This window comes from Drosophila willistoni, assembly GCF_018902025.1.
Source record: "Drosophila willistoni isolate 14030-0811.24 chromosome 2R unlocalized genomic scaffold, UCI_dwil_1.1 Seg167, whole genome shotgun sequence".
NCBI classification, from domain to species: domain Eukaryota; kingdom Metazoa; phylum Arthropoda; class Insecta; order Diptera; family Drosophilidae; genus Drosophila; species Drosophila willistoni.
This window is the reverse complement of record NW_025814050.1, coordinates 3,277,161-3,296,677: the sequence shown is the minus strand read 5'-3', so window position 1 is coordinate 3,296,677 and position 19,517 is coordinate 3,277,161. Positions and strand designations below refer to the sequence as shown.

Below are 19,517 nucleotides of genomic sequence, written 5' to 3'. Positions count from 1 at the left end.
TCAAAACCGGACCCAGCGCCAAATGGCAGGAGTTACATTTAATGGACATTTTTGAGCTGCGCGAACGAAAAAGCAAATACTCGTCGAAAATACCTTAGAAAATATTCACATTTATCAGCCGAGCAGAGCTCTTACCCTGGGTAAGAGACTTTCGATTTTTAGCATAGCATTTCACACATTTTCGGTAACCAACCATTTGGCAACTAATTGTCAAATGTAATCAGCTTTGGCTGCACATAAGCGGCTTATGCCTCTCTGCACCATTTCATTTTCGCGTGTAACAAATAAAAATCAAGCGAATTATTCCACATATGCCCTGAATAGAAAACAAAAAAAAAAAACAAAACAAAAACCAGTGACGTCCATTTAAAAGGGGTATAAAAACCAGAGGGCAGGGGCTATCTATACCCTTTCATGTTTTTTGTGGAAAAGGTCTAATGTTTGCGAAAAAACGGCTTAGGAAATAACGAAGTTATTGATCAAAGTCACTGTTCATCACCGATTGTTCCTATGGGAGCTATATGATATAGTCGCCCGATCTTAATCAAATTTGGTAGAGTCATTTATACTTATGTTAAACTGAGAAATATAAATTTTTATGGCAATTGCTTCAAAAGTAACGAAGTTATTGACCAAAGTCACTGTTTTCGACCGATCGGTCCTATGGGAGCTATATGATATAGTCATCCGATCTTGATCAAATTTGGCACAGTCGTTTGTTAGTGTAACAAATTCATAAATATTTAATTTCACGACAATAGCTCAAACAATAACGAAGGTATTGAGAAAAGTCACTGTTCGTGACTTTGACGTTTGTATTGGACCTATATAATATAGTGATCCGATACGGCTGAAACCGAGATATACAAACTGTGCAGTATATACAAGCCTACATGCAAAATTTCAGCTCTGTAGCTCTTACGGTCTAGGAGGAGATCACGTCGATCCAGACGGACGGACGGACGGACGGACATGGCTATTTGAACTCGTCTCGTCGTGCTGATCAAGAATATATATACTTTATATGGTCGGAGATGCTTCCTTCTATGCGTTGCACACTTTTGACCAAAATTAATATACCCTTTTTGCAAGGGTATAATTCAAGGATGGGCACGTAGTGGCTCTTTTGGCTCCCGTGGCTCTTTACCGGCAGAGGCTGGGCAGAGAAAAAGGTCACTTTTGCGAGTCGACGCACCCAAAAATTTGGGTGCTCGAGTTTTATGACGGGTCATAAAACGACCTTTTTTGGGTCGAGCGAGCGATCGTCGTCGAACTTGTAGGCAGAGAGACGGACAAGTCCCGAATTTTACGGGGAGGGGGAAAAAGGTCGCGATCTCGAGCTCGCAACTTGTAGGCAGAGGGAGTGAGGGACAAGTAAAAAATAAGGGTTGTTTTGATGAGTGCTCGAGATCGCGTTCCTTTTTCCCCCTTCCCGTAAAATTCGGGACTTGTCCGTCTCTCTGCCTACAAGTTCGACGACGATCGCTCGCTCGACCCAAAAAAGGTCGTTTATGACCCGTCATAAAACTCGAGACACACAAATTTTTGTGTGCGTCGAGACCAAAAAATAACCTTTTTCTCTGCCCAGCCTCTGCTGCTGATGCTCTGGCTCCCAAGTTAAATTCTCGTGCCCACCCTTGGTATAATTAATCATGTTTTCAATGTAGTAGTACTTATTGTTCTTTTAACTGTCGTAGGAAAGTTTAAGTGCAATAAAATTAGATTGAGGCAATATATACCTATTTCCAAAATATATGATAAATGACACCTATTTCTAAAATAATTATAAGTGGACTTCACTTTTTTTGGTTGAAACTTGGAGCAAAGTCTGCTGAATTCCTAACTGATCTGTTCCATTTTAACTTAATGGGACTTAGAGAGAGACATGAGTAATCTAAAACAAAGATTTGTGACCCAATTTAATGAGGTTATTCTTATGAGAAATTGTTAATTTTTTTTTTTAATTGTTCCTAGGAGCTAAATTAAATATTTCGTAGTTATATTGGTCTTATCGGCAAATCCCAAGTTTCATCGCATTATCTCTAAAACTGAAAGACACTGATGGAATAAGGATTGAAACTTCAGATGCAGGACTAACTCTGATAACTATTAATTTCTTTTGATTGGTCAAATGATTTAATAGGTTTTTAGTGTACTTGTGATTTTATGCTTTCAATTGCATAAATCTAAGAGTGAATTTTTTTCTTTTTGCTTTTTGAATTAAGCCGTTTTGATCGAATAGAAATTGCTCTTAATTGAATGAAATGATATTTTAACTGACCTGGAATGTTGTGCGCTTCGGCATTCTTGCCAAAGAGGGCAAACCAGAGGCAAATCAATACAAATTTTAGAACTTGTATCGATCTCTGGTTGCTGATGTTCGGATGGCAGGTCCTGGAGCTGCTGCTGCTGCTGCTACTTCTTCTTCTTCTCGTTGCTTTCACTGTGAAGGCAGCCGTTTTCGCAGGTGAAGCAGTCAGCGTTGAGATTGTTGTTGGAATCGTTGTTCTGGTTATTGGCGCTGATTTAGTTGTTAAACGAATCTTGCCGTTTTTATGTGATTGTTGATGCTTTGTCTGTTGTTTTTGTTGTTGTCCGTTTTGATGTTGTTGTTGTTCTTGTTGTTGTTGGTGGTTGTGGTTGTGGTGGTGATTTGTGGCGGTGCTTAATGCCCGACACCATCGATGAGACCCAAGGTCCGCACACATGCCCATGCCTCTGGTCCCATAGTCAATGCCCGGAGGCCGGCCCTAACGAAACCTCCTCCCCGCTTTCACTTTCACCGGCAAAGGTAAATGCGTCATCTGTAAATGAAAAGAGTATACGATTAATTTACAACAATAAAATACTGTAAAATCAAATGAAGACCAGATGCATCAACGAATAAACCTCTTAGAGTATGTACATTTTACGTGCTGGTGACACACACAAAGTCATTTCATTTCGCACCTGTCTGACCTCACTTGATGAGCTGCTTGTCTCACTGCCGGCCAGTCATTCAATCAGTCAGTTTTTCAGTCCATCACATGTCTTTAAAATGTCAACTCAGGGGGCCATGTCAAAATTGGACAAAAATCTTCGAACAAACTTTCAAGCAACAAATGAATAAACAAAAGTTTTCCGTTTCAACGCCCAACCACAAACCCACACACACATACTCGTGCACACACACACGCGCGAGCACTGTGATTGCCTGAGGGAGGGGTATGGTTAGGAGGGCGACGACGACCATGAAATTAAGCAGCTAATATGTTGTAGCTACACAATTGATAAGGAGACACTTTTGGTGGTGAAAGAAAGAACAAAGACAGAAAACATATCCAAAAACCCAAAAACTTATAAGAATCCTATACAAATAAAGCAAAACTTTTCCCTTCGCAGGGAAATCCAGAAACTTTACGTTTTAATGTAAAACCCATGTTCGAGTGTTGTCATCGCTAGTTGCCTGTCGTCTCGTTCCTTCTTTTTGTTGTCCTAGCCATTGTCTGATAGTTTTTCCACTTATTCGCTAGCCATTGTGAGAGTGTATGGCATTACGAATCAATATATTTTTAGTAAAACCATAAAAAACAAGGATTTGACTAGAGTAGAGAAGGAAAAATCGATTTCCCCTTTCCAAATGTGTTTAGTACTTCAGTTAAAATCAATTGCATACTGTTCGTTTATAATTCTTATATGTACTAGCAGACTAAAATTTCTTATTTTTTATGAACTCAACTACCAATTAACTTTTAGTTTATACTTTGTCTTAATTATTACTAAATTTATTGGGATTATTTTTTGGTAAAATCGTGTACAATATTCAAAGTAATCAGGCCGACACAAAACAATCAAAACAATTAACTGTAATTTTTTTTGATTCACTTTACTTTATTAAATTGTAAAACTCCAAGCATGCAATTTCAAAGGGCTATTTCACAGTGGAAAACAAAAACATTTTAGTAAACTCAACTAAGTGTAAATAGAGTCCGCACTGCAGTTGTACTTCTTATACTTATATCGGACTTAGCGAGGTGCTACAAACTAAAAACGTTGATTGTCCATCCAAACTAGATAATTAACAGATGCGCAAGTTCTAATTCTAATTCTTATCAATATATATCACGATTTACCCATGACAAGTTGGCATGATAGTTAAACTTTGGCAGATATGTAAGTGATTTTTCTCTAAATTCAATGTATAATATATATCTATAGATTCTATTCTGTAAGGCAGCAAGTTAAGGCGAATGTAAATTTGATTCACATGAATTGGCTTTATATGTATGGCGAGTTTAGTTAATTAAGAGCAATTGTCGTCAGCCCCCACAAGTATGCAATGCGCAATGTGTTTACCTTCCCTGGGAATCAGAACAAAAATGTCTTTTTAATTAAATTACATTTTTAGCAAATGCCTTAAACGGAATTTGCTTAATTTGTTAAGGGAATACATTCAATGGGAGAAAATTACAGACAGACGCAGAACCAGTAAGGCAAAAAGGATTAAGCGAGAAAAAATAAAGAGAGAGCGAGAGAGAGAGGAGAGAGAGAAAGAAGAGAACACAGATAAAGTCAAATCCTAAGCATTTGAAAAGCATTTTTTTCTTTTTCTTTTTTTTTTGTAACGATTTGTTGGCTTCCGTCACCCACCTACACACACACACACACATACACATATATGTATACAACATAAACTGGTTAGGGATAAAGCGGGGAATTTGAGGTAGGGAATGAGATGTAAAATGTGTACAAAGAGTTTACTTTTTATGTGCTTTATTAAATGTTGTCACTGCAATTAAGTAACTCAGGCAGAGGTAAAGCCATGAGACAGTTGACAAGGCAACCATTTTCATCTGTGTGTGCGTGTGTGTGTGTGTGTTATTCACACATGAGGATGCGGATAGGGAAGAGGAAGGGAGTGCCGCAGGAAAAAAGTTTTCTGTGCTCTATAAACGTCATTAGTGCCATTTTAATGCATAACTTAATATATCCGTTGGGAGGTGAAGAAAGTTGTATTTGTGCATGATAAATCCCTTTCACACACCTGGGAATACTCTTTGCCAAAAAGAAAAGGAGCTCGGCAAGGAATTCCTAGCACAAATAACATGCCAACAGAATACTAATACACATTTTACAAGTACATTTCGGTCTTACAAATAGTAATTAGCTGTTTGAGAGTGAGGAATAAATCATCCAAAATAATATTTTTAAATACGTTGCTCTCTAAAACAGTGTTGATTAACGAACTATGAACTTCCATTTTGATGATGATTTGAAATAGCTTTGCATAATCGTTGTAAACGGAGATACTTTTGCTTGTTACATATATTTTGACAATATTAATATACCCTTTTCCTCCCTCTCCCTAGACATAAAATATATATGAAACAGAATCTGCAAGAACTTGAAGTCTGTTTTCGCATCCTTGTGCCGAGGCTTGTGCGTTGAATTTAATCCTTTTTCTCTGGCCTGACATGTAAAATTTTAATAACACGTCAAGGTTTTTATGCAGATGTGTTTGTGTGTGTGTGTGTGTGTCTGAATATGTGGAGCGTTATTAAAACTTTTTTTTTGGCGCTCGTTGCCATTATGACAAGTTTATTAAAACGAAATTTATTTATGGAGAGAACGAGAGACAGAAAGAGCAACATAGGGAGACTGCGAGTCGCACTTGGCACTCGTCAGAAATCGCATTAAATATGTGGTTTTTCTACCCATCTTCAATCTGTTGCCCACCCACCGCTGCTCTTCATCATCATCAACAACCAAACCAAACCAAACCAAACCAAACCAACCTGCCTGCCTGTCATCCTGTCTGTGGCCCGAAAAACTAAAATAGAACAAAAGCCGGAAAAATGATTTCCCTTATGGCTGAATTTTCATTACCCAAAATGTTGATGATGCCCGGCATGGCGTATGATTTCATTTGTAAATCAGCTCAAGTTGAGCTCGAACATCGTATCATCATCATCATCATCATCAACATCAACATCAACATCGACATTGTCATTATCATCATCATGGACGATGGACCACGAATGTCCAATGATATGGGAATGGGTGTTGCCCACTCTGTTATGGTTGTTCTTGGCGTTTTTGGCAATGGCAAACAATGACAAATCAGCAAACGAATTGCATTTGCAGCGGCATGGTTAGACGAATGCAAAGCATTCAGTTTGGGGGGGAACTAAATCAGTTGATTGGTTTGGTCGATATAGAGACAGATACATATATATAAGAGTGTACGTGAGTTCGTGCAAATGTGTGTGTGTATGTGTGTGTGTATTTGGCCTGTGTCATGAGACCCATAACTGAATTGACGGCAATGTCGGTTCGCTCGTTGTCATTAAAATGTGTGCACAATTCGACGTCCTAGAGATGAGCATTAGATATCCGATACCAAGAATTAAGCCGATAGATCACGATTAAAAATATTTTTATAAGATTAGGCTTAAAAAAGACTATCACAAAAAGGCCAATGTTGTCCTGATTACCATCCAAGAAGCTCTCCATAGGTCCAATAGGAACAAAGAATTGTTCGATCTACCAACTTCATGAATGGCTTGACATCAACCACATTAGATCCCATTGGGTTTGGATTTAAGGAGTTTAAGTTAATTATTGAATTTGACTACTGAAAACGTGTAGGGAAATTGTTAGTTAAAACTACGTGAGTCGTATTAAAGACAAAGAAATCCATCACTAGCTATATCATATCAGCAAATCGGCGCCCGCACATGCTGCACGTTTCGATGGCTTTGCCTCAGTTGATGGCAGTGAGGCTGACGAGTCGCCATTTTATTTTTGGTATCTGTGTGTGTGTGCGGTGGTAAAGCACTTTATGGCATCCGCTTCCGCACGTTCGTTTGCTGGAAGCTTTTTGGTTGACTGCACACCTACGCGAAAGAGAAGAGGACAGACTGAGGGACGGTCAGATTACCGGGTCCGGGACCGCCACATGATCTTTCACGAGGAGCAGCTACTTGGCGCTCATTTGCATTATGCCGACCCGACCGATTCCATCGTCCAAGTCCATGTGGGAAGGCACTTTTAATTAAAAATCCACCTCCTGCGCTTCCGCCTTCTGCCTCCCGTGTTCTTCTACCATCATCCCGCAACGCTGGCCACCAACGCATTCAAAAACCGAAAAAAAAGACAGACATCGTAGCTACCAAAAAACCCAAAAACTGCCAGCCACAAATTATTTTCATTTTCCCAACACACACACGGTCATGGTGGGTTGGAGGTGTAAGAGTCTGGTGGGTGGGACCTGGAATTGTGGTTGGGCCTGCTCCAAAAAACTAATTAAGCATGTTGTGCGCAACAACTTACAAAAGTTCCTACACAAACCACCCACCCACCCACCACTTGGAATCAACAATAACTGTGAATGGGATGCTTTTGCTTCTGTTACTTCTGTTTCTCTCTGTTACTCGTACTTGTCACAGTTACTTCTCAGCAACGCCCCAAAGACATTTCGACAGTTTTCCCCATACATGCATGTGTGTGTGTGTTTGTAGTGTAGAATGCGCCCTTAAGCTCACAGCAAAAATTTTACAACTTAAGCACAATGTGCGGGTGCTACGGAGAAATGCCAAGAGAAAGAGTCGAAGGAGTACACTAAAAGAAAAACAAAAATACAAGTTTGTAAGCTCTTAACAGGGAAAAGAGTCCTTTTCCTGTTTAAGAGCATACTTCAAGCCCCAAAAAAAAGTAATGTTCAATTTAATATAGCAGCTGCCACCCACATTACATTATTTCTTGCATTCACAATGCTAAATACAATAAAGTATTTTGGCAACAAACTAAGAATGCAGCGACAAGTCACTTTTAAGTCACTGTCAGTAGTTTAGCTTTCTGAGATATATCCTTAACTAGAATCAATAAGAATAACTTTCATTTTCTTTAGGAATCATTCATTAATTTATTATTAACTCTTAACGAAAATGTCGACTGTTCGTTCCAGACCAGTTTATATCCACCTTTATCTGAGTCGGTTATCAAATTTCATATGAAAGAAAACAGTTTCATGTGAAAGGTTATACATAGTTTTCTATTTTACGATTAGAAAAGTTGCTGGCTTTAACTTTTGCCAAGTGCAGCAGAAGAAGCCTGACAGCAGCTCTCGCTAGCTATCTCTTTATCTCCCTAGCTAGCTGGCAGTGTGTTGTGTTTCAGTGTCTTCGCTTTCCGTAAAGTTTAATGAAATAGGTCATACCTCCGGGGGACGTAAAGGATGAGTGGGATGAAAGAGAACGAAATAAACTTGTTAGCGCATCAGCAAAGAAATAGAAAAGACAATTCAAAAAACTTTAAACTTTAACCCAATTTCATTTGATGGACTTCGGGGAGGACCCCCCCCCCATCTCCAGCCATTGCATTCTGGGCCGAAAAGATGCAACAGCCATTAAGACAGACATTTAATCGCCCGAAATCTAATGAGTTCCTATTTTACCTACCTGCCCACGGCGGGCAATTAGCCGGAAGTTCATTTCCAACTTTTGACCATTAAGCAAAATGGGGGGGAAAAAAACTTGGCCCAAAGTCAATATATCATTAGGCACTTTACCTTAAATGATCTAAAAAGCAAAAATGCGGCCAAAATAAACTGCCATGCAAATGGCATGGCAAAGGATGGGGGCATACCCCCAGAAGAACAAGAAGAAGAAGGACCCGAGACCCATTGTACAATTTTAATTGCTCTAAAATGTTGTAATACAACACGAACCACAAATAAATAAAATTTGCTGACATCAACAGGATGTTTGTGGGCAACCTAATGGCCAGCCGACTGGACACGGACCCGAACCCGTACCCGGACCCAGACCCACGCTTTCACGATTTCATGCCAAAGGAATGAGGAGTCAGTCAGGGGAGAGGCTGGAGGGTATGGTTCATATCAGGAAATGATATGAACATTGTCTGCAAGGGGAAACTTTCAAACAAGGCAAGGTCCCTGTTTCCACACAATGAGTGTGTTTCTGTGTGTGTGTGTGTGTGATCTAACTACTCATTTATATTATTCACAATAAATTTCTGCTTTTCATTTAGTTTTCACTTTTACCCACTTTTTCACATCATTTTTCCATTCGTCCCTCCCTTCTTACACTCACTCGTTTCATCTTTCCCTTTAATTTTTTCTTTATTTTTTTGTTGTTGTGTTATCAGTCAGTCATTACGCAACAAATTTTTCAATGTATGTGTGTGTGTGGGTGAGAGATGAACGGGGGAGAGGCGAATGATTCCATAATGGATTGTGTGGGTAATTTATTGGTCATTGTTCGGATCTGTCTCTGATAACTGAAGGTTCAACTCAACCATGACTAGGCATAAGTGGCCACGGCATCATTGCAATTTCTTATTTCAAATGATTCTTATTGTTCACAACGTGAGAATTGAGTGTTCTCTCTTTGAGTTATCCTCATTCTTAATTCAATTCTTTAGCATAATGTCAAATAAATGTCTTTTAGGTCTAAAGAAACTGCTGATGTTTTTCTATTTTTCCATAAAAAAATTAAAAGAGGGTTGTTTAATAAGTTAACCTTCAATGGGCCCCTCTTGTCTAATGCCGGAAATAAGGTTATGGACATCCTTTCTCCTTTTAATACCGGATATAGATTTTGCGACGTGATAAATGATAAATTTGACAAAACAAAGCAATTGACAAACCATAAACGTTAAGCCAAATTACGACACAGAATATGCCATAGTTCGATCTATTGGTATTTCTCAACTGGTGGGTTAACCCTCGCGTATGTAGGTAAAGTAAAAGCGCAAAAATTACTTCCACAAAGTAAACTTCGCCAGGCGTCAGGGCAGAAGAAAGAGCCCAGAAACGAAAGAAAGAAAACGGAACGGAAACGGATGGAAAGCAAAGGGAAAACTTTTATGCTTCATGCCTAATTGCGGCATTTCGATTAAGCAAAATTAATAATAAAAGTTTTTTTTCGGTGTTATTATTTATGCAGTCACAAAACGAAAGAAAAGCTAAGAAAACGAACGAAACGAGAGTAAAATAAATTTCTATCAAAGACTTGGCAAGGACGCTTTGGGCGGAAAGGGCGTAAATTCTTAGACGGAAGTCGAAAATTTAGCTAAGGCAAACTTTTTGCCATCTTGGTTTTGTCCGCCCGTCCGTCCGATAGACAGCTATCTGCCTGGGCAGTGGTTTTTCAAAATCTTCCGATTGTAATCCATATATAGTGATGGCAAAAACTCTGGCACCGCAAAATTTTGGCTAAGGAAGATTGCAATAATTAGATATTTCATGTTCTGTCTCTCAAAAAAAAGATAGTTTATCTTGTGTAAGAATAATTCTAAAGTCGTTCTGTGTGTGTGTGTCCCTCATTAAAGTTTGTTTCTCAAAAACTTGTTGAAACTGAAAAACCAAAAGTGGACTTAAGCCTAGACTTTTGGCTTGCACTGTTTGCGGAATAAAGAAGGGAAACCAAGAGAGAGACAGAGAGAGAGAGTGAGACCTCGGGGAAGTAGATACGGACAGAAGAAGATATGCGAGTGTTTTTAGACATCCTGAACAGAATGAAGAAAAATAAATAAATGTAATGGCAACGCTAATGAACGACCGCCACCCCGTGGACTTCCCCACCGTCTCCCCGCATCCAGCACCCTGTCAGCGGACATGACCATAAACTTTGCTGCTGCCTCAAACAAAAGTTGATTTCTACTCGGCGTACTCGGTACAACAAATGCGGGGAAAAAAAGGCAACAAAAAACACTCTGCCAGGCGAAAAAGTTTACCACTCGACGATTCTACGCTAACCGTCCTGTGTTTTTTACGCACGTCTTTTGCTTGCTGCATTAAATGGGAATGAAGGAACCAAGTCGAAGCAGAACCAGCAACAGCAACAGCAACATCAACAGCAGAAGAGAGCCAGAGTACAATGAAGAAGCAGATGAAAGCCAAATCATGACTGAAGTGCGCAAAACTTTTCCCATTATGCAATAAATAAATTTCCATGCTTTAAATAAAACAACAAAAAAATAAAAATAAAGAGGAACAGGCAACGACAAAAAAAAAGGCAAACCAGAGTCAAACTGTAGAGATATTCTAAAGTAAAGCTGCCAAGCACTTGCCACCCTCCTGGTAGGCCCCATATCCTTGACTCCATGTATCCTAACCACGGCCAGTTCAAACAAGGCAAAATTAATAACCAACCGATGCTTCGCCCAAAAGCAAGCAGAGTCAACTAAATGTAGGCGAACTGACTTTTATTTTCGCCCTCCAAGTATCCACTTTTTGTCAAATTGACCACGAAACACGACCACATCAGGATTGGAATGATGTTTAGAAATCATTTTCGAGCGTAAGTCGATAACATTTCGTCACCATTTTCGAATTACTTAGGTCTAAATTTGTTTTTTACATGCAAAAAGGTTGAAATTTCAGACTAAATTGTTTCTAATCGAAACCATTAAATCTTGTCGATTGAGAACTTTGAAAAACAAGAACGATTCGAACGAGTCGATTTTATTTCGATTGATATCTTATTGTTATGTACATATGTATATTCTATTTTATAATTAATATGTTTGTATAGTATCTATTTAAGAACATTGGAATGAAGCAGATGTAATATGTGGAAACAGGCAGTTATTGTAATGAAAGTAAATGAAATGGAAACAAGTAGAAAATAAAGTAAATTATACATGAAGAAGACAAGAAAGAAAGACGGATTTTTAAATTGGGTCTTTATTAAGACACTACACTTATGTTTATTCTTATTTAATTATCTGAACTGAATTCTTCAAAATTAAATTTATTCAACTTATGAGATAAGGTATTAAAACTAATCAGTGAGATATTAGCATTTCAGTTCAGAATTTGAAACAATTCAAATTTTAATAATTTGGCTCTATTTTGAAAACAGGAATTCAGAATCCGATACAATGGCAGGTCTGATTATATTTTTAAAAATTTTAATGTTCGTTTTGAATTAATAATTTACGAAATAAGCGGACAATTTGAGGAGTATTAAAAACTGTTCATTGATAAAGCAATTTTTATTTTTGTAAAGTTTGCTTTTAAAAATTTCTCATTTATTTTATTTTTTACCATTCGTTGATTTGTCCAAAGTTTGTTCAAAATTTTAATTAGATATTCGATTGAACATTTAAAATGAAAGCAGGCTAAAGAAAATCTAACAAACTTGTTTGAAACAAAATGTTAATGGAAACATGAAAAAGAAACCATTCTCCTTTGCTCTCCCTCTCTATCGATCTATCTACTTCCCTTTTCCACATTTTCCATTTGCTTCCTCAATTCGCGTATCCTTGATATTTATATTCGTTTGTAGATACTGGGTTACTACATTTATTTTAATATTTTCCACAAACAAAAGAAAACCCCCCAAGCCAAAACAGCTAGTGTATTGATTTTTCAGCTCTAGTCGCTGTTTAAGGCTAAGCCAAGTCTTAGGTTTCACACAGAACGACAGAGAGAGAGAGAGAGAGAGAGAGACAATGTGTGTGAGAGGGAGAAAAATAAAAAGAAAATGCACAGCGGAGCACGGGGAAACATTGGCGGGTCCATTGAACTATATATAAATATAAATAAATTTTTATAGGGGATAGGCAACAATGAATCAATTCGTAAATGGATCTGTTGAAATTGTACGCAAGGACATTTTTAGGATGATTAATTAAAAGTTCTTGAAGGGGAGATAAAGAAGGGAGGGTTGATTTTCCCGCACTACAGGTGAAACTTTTTTCTATCACAGAAATTATATAAATATATATATTTGTAGCTCAGGTGTATCGGCGATTTCTCCCAGTTACAAGGAGTTGCACAGCCTTTGGGGCAATTAGGGTTCAGTTTTTTCTTTCTTCTCTCCTGGCCCTATTTTAAACACACCCAAACATTTGCCACATCTCTCCTGTCGATATCTCAAAACTAATAAAAAGGGTTCCAAGCAGAAAGTGAGAGAGGCTGACAGAGGGGGAACTCTTGGGCAACTTTTGGTTCGTTCTTAAATTGATTCTCAAGAAGCAGCAGCTTTCTGATTGCGCTTTAATGGGACCTAATGGCCGGCGACAAGTGTGGCAAATTACTTTAATGGCCACTACGAAATAATGAACATCGAACACTTTACAACACAGTTCAATGAGACAAACAGAGAGAATGAGAATGAGAGACAGAGAGAGAAATAGAGAATTATTGAGGGGTTCTGTAAAGAGGAAAGGAACAAATGTGAAGGACAGTGCCATCACACCGACTGTGAAGTGCAAATTGAGTTGGTTGTAATTTGCTGGGCGGGTGAATGTGCGTCGTGTGCGTTACTTATTTGTGGTTACTGTTACTGGTATTGGTATTCGTATTGCCATTGATATTGGTTAGCCATTATGGGTCAGAGAAACAGAGTCACGTATAGCAATTTTTAAAGTTTTCTCAAAAGAAATAACAAGTTCCCTTATTTTAATTTGTTTCCCTTGCTAAGCCCTTAACTTTGCCAGCAGAACTTATTTTTTTTCCAAAAAGGCATACGACGAAACAAGGGAACAAGGGAGAAAAAGGCAAAAAAAAGAAGAAAATAATAAGAGCTTAAGACATAAAACAGAAACTCAAGAGAAAGGAAAATTGAAAAGTAGCCCCCACTGTCTGTCAAGTCTTTGGGGCTCCTTTGCATTTGCATCTACTTTACACTTTGCCTCTCTACTTATTTTGCCAGCAATGAAAAATTTAAATGCCAAAGTGAAATATACTCGTAAAATCCAAAAACAACAGCAAAGGAAACTTTCCACTTTATGGTAGTTGCAAAAAATGATTTAACTAAAGCTAGTTGGAAAATGGAAAACATCCTAGAAACTATTCAGACATGGGCTCGTAAACTGATCTACAAGAGTGCAAATGGCGATTAAAATAGTTCGAAAGTTCATTCAACAGAGAGAATCTATCTTCCTGTTGTTTGTGATCTCAAACACAAATTCCCGGCCCTTTTGCCAGAATGGATTTTGTTTAGTGAAAATAAATAAAGCAACTGGGTCAATTTGAACGCTTCACTTGCTCCATGGGCCCAGAACGGCATTCAGTGGCAAATGCCGTTGGTAGGAAGGTGCAGGTATATAGAGATGTATTCCAGGTACATCAGCCCAGTTAGGTGAAGAAGCCATATCCGTGTGAAATTCAATAAATCTGTACACTCTACTTCACTCTACCTAAAAAACAAAAAAAAACAGATCGTTGTCAGCAAATTGCAGACGGTTTGTTAGTTGGTTGGTTGGTTGGTTGCTCCCCTCGTTGTAATTCAAAGGGGGAAGCCACACGAATTCAGCTGCTGCTGGTGCTGCTGGTGTGGCAGGAAATTCTGTGTATCTATCGATAGTCAAAAAGCAGGTTCCCATTCGCCATTCTCTTATACGTCATTCAAACTCCGATCTCTTACTCCATTGTGGTGAATAACTTCAGTTATCTCATGTCCAGCTTCTTCTACTCCACTCCACTTCTATACTGGCTTACTTCTTCTTACCACCTATTCAAGTTTGGTCTTATGTTTTGGGCTCAAGTTTCGCATCATTATGCGCGCCAGTTTTTTTGGGCGCCACTTTTTAGTGTAGATGTGTGTTTGTATGTGTGTACCTTGTTGGTATACCAAAAACTTCAAATGGAGAGTTTTCTAATGATCGGTTCGGTTCAGTTTCCAACATTATTAAATTTATAACTCTCCATGCCCATCGTTTGTTTGTTGTGGTTCCCAGTTTTTCTTCAACTTCATCTCTAAGCAAGAAATTCCAATCTCTGACCCTCCGCTCACTCTATTTATCTATCTCTCTCCCTCTGTTTCCCATCTCTCCATGTGTCACTGTCTCTCTCTATTTCTCTCTCTCTCTGTCTATGTAAGTGACTTGTGCGACTTATGTAGGCATTTATGCTGGTTATGCTTCAAGCTTTATTGTATTTGTATACCCTAGCCATTAAAGGGTATATTGACCGTTTAGATAAAGTACATTCTATTGATCAAATCTTCTTTTAAAGGCTATGAAAAACTAGTTCCTAAGTTTGAAATCTAAACTACTATTGAGCTGAAGTTATATCAATGGATTCTAGTTTTTCTTGAAATTACTTTGGGTTTAACTATCTTTAATAAGATTTTGTAGTTAGTAAAACCGATTGAAGTCAAGAAATCCAAAAACAGTAGATGATGCATTTTTTAGATCTATACTTTTTAGCTTGTCTCCCCGAAAATCCGATAAAATTTGATACCGAAAAGTTTTAATTATTGATTTTGTTTTTGATATCATCTATTTATAGGGTATTTGGAGTTTGCGGCATCTGATTATATTATGGCTCCTTGGTGTTTCAACAGTTATTGCGCATTTTGTTTTGTTTCAATGACTTCTCGTTGCATGCGTGAGAAACAATCGTCAATTAAATTTTTGTTTACTCATGTACGTCATCAGTTGGCCGAACCAAAGTGAACTGACCGTAATCCAAATAGAAACGAATATACTTATGTATACATAAATATACTTTGAAATCGCCCAAATTTTCGAAAAAAGGCACAAACAGAAATAAACTAAATAACAAATTTTGTTAGTGGGGCAAAATTGTATATTGGAATTTCCCAATCCGATTCTATACATGACCTTGGAACATTATTGTGTCACTCGATACAGAACGCTTCAAGTTTATTTGGATTAAGTACTCAAAAACAAATCAACTGTTTCACATAGAGTATAACTCAACAACTTTCCATATAAGGGACAATCTTTAAAATCAGTTTTTCCTTATACATGTGTGTAAGTAACTCGGAAATGCATGATTGAAAGACATCTGAATACCGCACAGCCAAAAAGGGCAATAGAACGTTTTGATTAAGATTTAAAAACAACTTCAAATTTAGACTTGTTTTGTTAGAAACAACAATGATTATCAAATCCAAATGAAGAAGTTATCGGCCCAAGAAACGTAATGAAACACCGGAAGCTATGCGAATCGGAAAAGGGAAGGAAATTTAGGTGCTATTCTCAATGAAACTTTTGTTTCATCATGAAATGCATTCTTTTTCTTGATTGACACAACAATTTTGTGTAAACCTCAAAAAGATAAATATTCAAAATATATTTGTGATTCCTAATCGATAACTCTTAACAAGTTATTGATGACAAAGTGAAACCGAAGGAGAAAATTGCTCTTGAAGTTAGCACATAAATCGTTACTCTTCATTTGAAGACACACACACAGAATGCGCATGAATGAAATATTTGTTGAAATAATCCTTTAACATTTTTTTTTAGGGCGGAGGCCTTGGCGTTGGCAGTCATTTATCAATATCGACAATTTGTTTGTTGTTGATACAGAGAATCGAGTCAGAATGTCTGACTGTCTGACATGCACACACCCAATGTGTTTGCGTGTGTGTGTGAGTGAATGCTCGTAATGATGGCAAAGGGAATTTAAAGCAAACGACCTCAGGGGTCGAAAGAAGATGGCAAACAAATGGAAAATGATGACAAAAGTTTAGTGGAGCGAAAAATGCAGACAACACGACTAGAAGTCGTTTTTGTTTTACCAAAAAACCCCCAACCCAACTATCTTTTTATGCCTCCCTCCCTTCCTCTCCCACTGTCTCTCTCTCTCCAGCTATCTCCTTTGTTGTCTGTCTCTGTCCGTTTATGGAAATTTCAATTTTCTTTAGCAGTTTTGTTGCCCCCAATAACTGTGGACCCTTTGTCTTCATCAACTCCATCGACGCAGTCATCGGTTACACATGTTTGTTGTTTCGCCATTGCCAATTGCAGTCAACCGAAGACCGTCGCACAGTGGCAAACTTCACTGAGGTCACTGACAAAAATCTATAACTTTTGAACGGAACCAGAATCAATATGGGCTTGAAATTTGTTAAATAATTTGATATACCTTTATGTTGGTATATTAAAACATTAACCGAACTCAAAACAACATATTGTCCTAAAATTATAAACCTTTTCGAAACTGGCAGCGACAGCTTTAATATAAATTAGATTAGTTAGTTTATATGTACCTTATGTAAAGGTATTTTTTTCGAGTTGGATCATACCCACTTAGAAAATTGATAAGGATTAAATTTAATTCTATATCTTACTATTCTAAATCATTAAAATTTGTTGTTTTTAGATTCGTTTTGGCGTTGGGTCCTTTCTTACAAAGGCTACCAGAAGTCAGCGGGATGAATTAAAACAAGGTAAAAATCTCAATTCGGACAGAATAGTCTCAAATGTTTTTTCGAAATATTTTCTTGAACATTCACTGAATTTTTAAGTACCAAATTGGAATATTCTATGTAGAGATATTTGTTTTCTTTGATTTTGACAAGCTGGTATATATATAATGAATCAATCAATTGATTGTTTAAATTTCAAGATCAGTTCTTGATTGAAAAGTATTAAGTACAGTATAAAACGGATTTGGTCCACTGTGCATCATGTACGTTAGGAAAAAGGATGGGCTAAATGGGTTAGGAAATGCCGACCAAAAGCCACAAAACCAATCAAACTCTAACTCGTTGACTTCAACTCACTTTACTTCTCGATTCCAATGCAACAATTGCTCGATCTGCTGCTGCTGCTCCTTCACCTCCTCTCCATTTTGCCCCATACATTTTTTTTGGCCCAGTTAGTTCTTTTTGTATGTATGAATGTGTTTGCCTGTGTGTGTGCGAATGTTTTCAGGCCCCTAAACATTGTTGTAATTGAATTGTGCCCATAATACTCAACGCATTCGCACTTATTTACACTTGGCCATTGTAATTGAAAATTTCATAAATTTTAATTAAATTTTCGCCTCCGGACGGACTTTGGCATATTTGATATGGAGCTTTCCGTTTTATTCTATTTTACTCTGCTCTGTCCTCCTTGGGTCGTTCTGTTGTTAGTTTGTTTGTGTGGTATTTTTTATTTTTTTATTTTTGCTTTTTATTATTATTGGCAATTTGTTCTTTTTCAAAAGCAATTTATTTAATTTTAGCTAGAGCAATTTAATTTAAACTGGTTGAAAACCACAACAATTGTAAAGTCTGTCAAATATCATAATATCTTCTGGGCTCTTGGCATTTTAGTGAAACGAATATTTTAAATTCAGACATGAAATCGTCGTTAGATTTTCTTGAGTGAAACTCACATCATTCTCAGATTAATCTGCTTGCCAAAATGATTTGACATTTTTCAATTGATAATGGGCACAGGACTAAGACTCAAGCCTCAGTGGGCAGCTAAAGTCTATCAACTAAGATATATTACATTAATTTTTGATTGAAACTCACCTCATTTGGACTCTCATTCTAGAATGTATTCAGTGCTCCAATCGAATGTTGAATGATATTGATGTTCTTGCCGGACCACCGATGTAGAAATCGGACACCCACCACCGGGAGGAGGAGCAGGAGGAGGGACAACAAACAAACCAACAGAAAAAAAAGAACAACAACCGAAAAAAAGAACCAAACACCAGACTCAGCAAAATGAAATGCTCAAGTCATAAAATACAGGAGATTGAGGACGATGGAGGCGGCGGTGACTACAGGGCTACAGGACGACCCCAGCTTAAGTTTCGGTTTCTTTTGGCCTGTTGTTTGCTCTTGACTTTTTTGTTGATGTGTTGTTGTTGTTGCTGTTGTTTTTGTTATGCAGTAAAAATGGCGTTTTATTAGAGCAGGAGCCTTGGCCGTTACCGTTGTCGTTGTTGCTGTTGTTGTTACGTTTTACACTTTGTTTACAGGATAATCGCTTGATTTATGACACTTTCTTTTCAAGTATACTTTGTGTATGTCGTCGTCGTCGTCGACGTCGACGTCGTTGCGTACGTCGTATTTTTTGATGAAGGACCTTTGAAACCGTTTCGCCGTTTGCCGTTTGCCGTTTTCCGTTCGACTTTTCGTGAGAAGAGAAAGAAAAAAAAAACACCAAGAACAACAATGAAAATTGTTCAAAAAGTAAGAACCAATTTTTATGTTATGGAAAAGGAAAACATAAGAGAAACCTATGGCTACACTTTATGAAGAGCAAATAAAATCAATATGGCATAAAAGTAAAGTAAGGAAAATCCTATTCGCTTTATATGTATATTTCTTGATGTTGTAATTTCGCGTTGCCTTGTCCTGAACTAATATATCCTTCAAATTGGCTTTAACTGAAATGTTGTTGTTCTTAATGGAGTACGGAGAGGGGCTTAAAGAGGGGGTTGGGGACACAGTTTTGGACGTCTTTTTTTCACTTTCGGCTCACGTGACTCATTTAATCGAATTACAGCCGCTTTAACTAATTATATAACTGTCACTTTAGGCATTGTTTATTATGACTTTTATTTTGTTTTTTTTTTTAAGGATTTTGACAAAATTTTACATTTGTTTAATTTGATTATATTTTTACTTGTTTTTGTTTTATTCTTTTTATTTTTGGTTTTCAGGGAGAGCTCACAACGTTTTTTTGGCTATACCACACCGAAGCCAATTGCCGTCGTTTTGAACGTTGGCAACTGTCAGAACTTGCTGTCGGCGGAATTGACTCTCTGCTGCTGCCGCTGCTGCTGCTGCTGCTGGAAAACTCGC

At 37.7% G+C, this 19,517-nt stretch overlaps 1 protein-coding gene across 1 annotated transcript in view; it reads right to left on the bottom strand.

Moving 5' to 3' along the window:
• Nucleotides 1–19,517, bottom strand: part of LOC6644390 (protein turtle) — a 49,433-nt gene that overhangs the window by 28,831 nt on the left and 1,085 nt on the right. The window contains 2 exon segments of the mRNA XM_002066627.4: nt 2,282–2,804; nt 18,234–18,840. Coding sequence (XP_002066663.2) covers nt 2,282–2,714 — 433 coding nt within the window. The 5' untranslated portion in view covers nt 2,715–2,804; nt 18,234–18,840.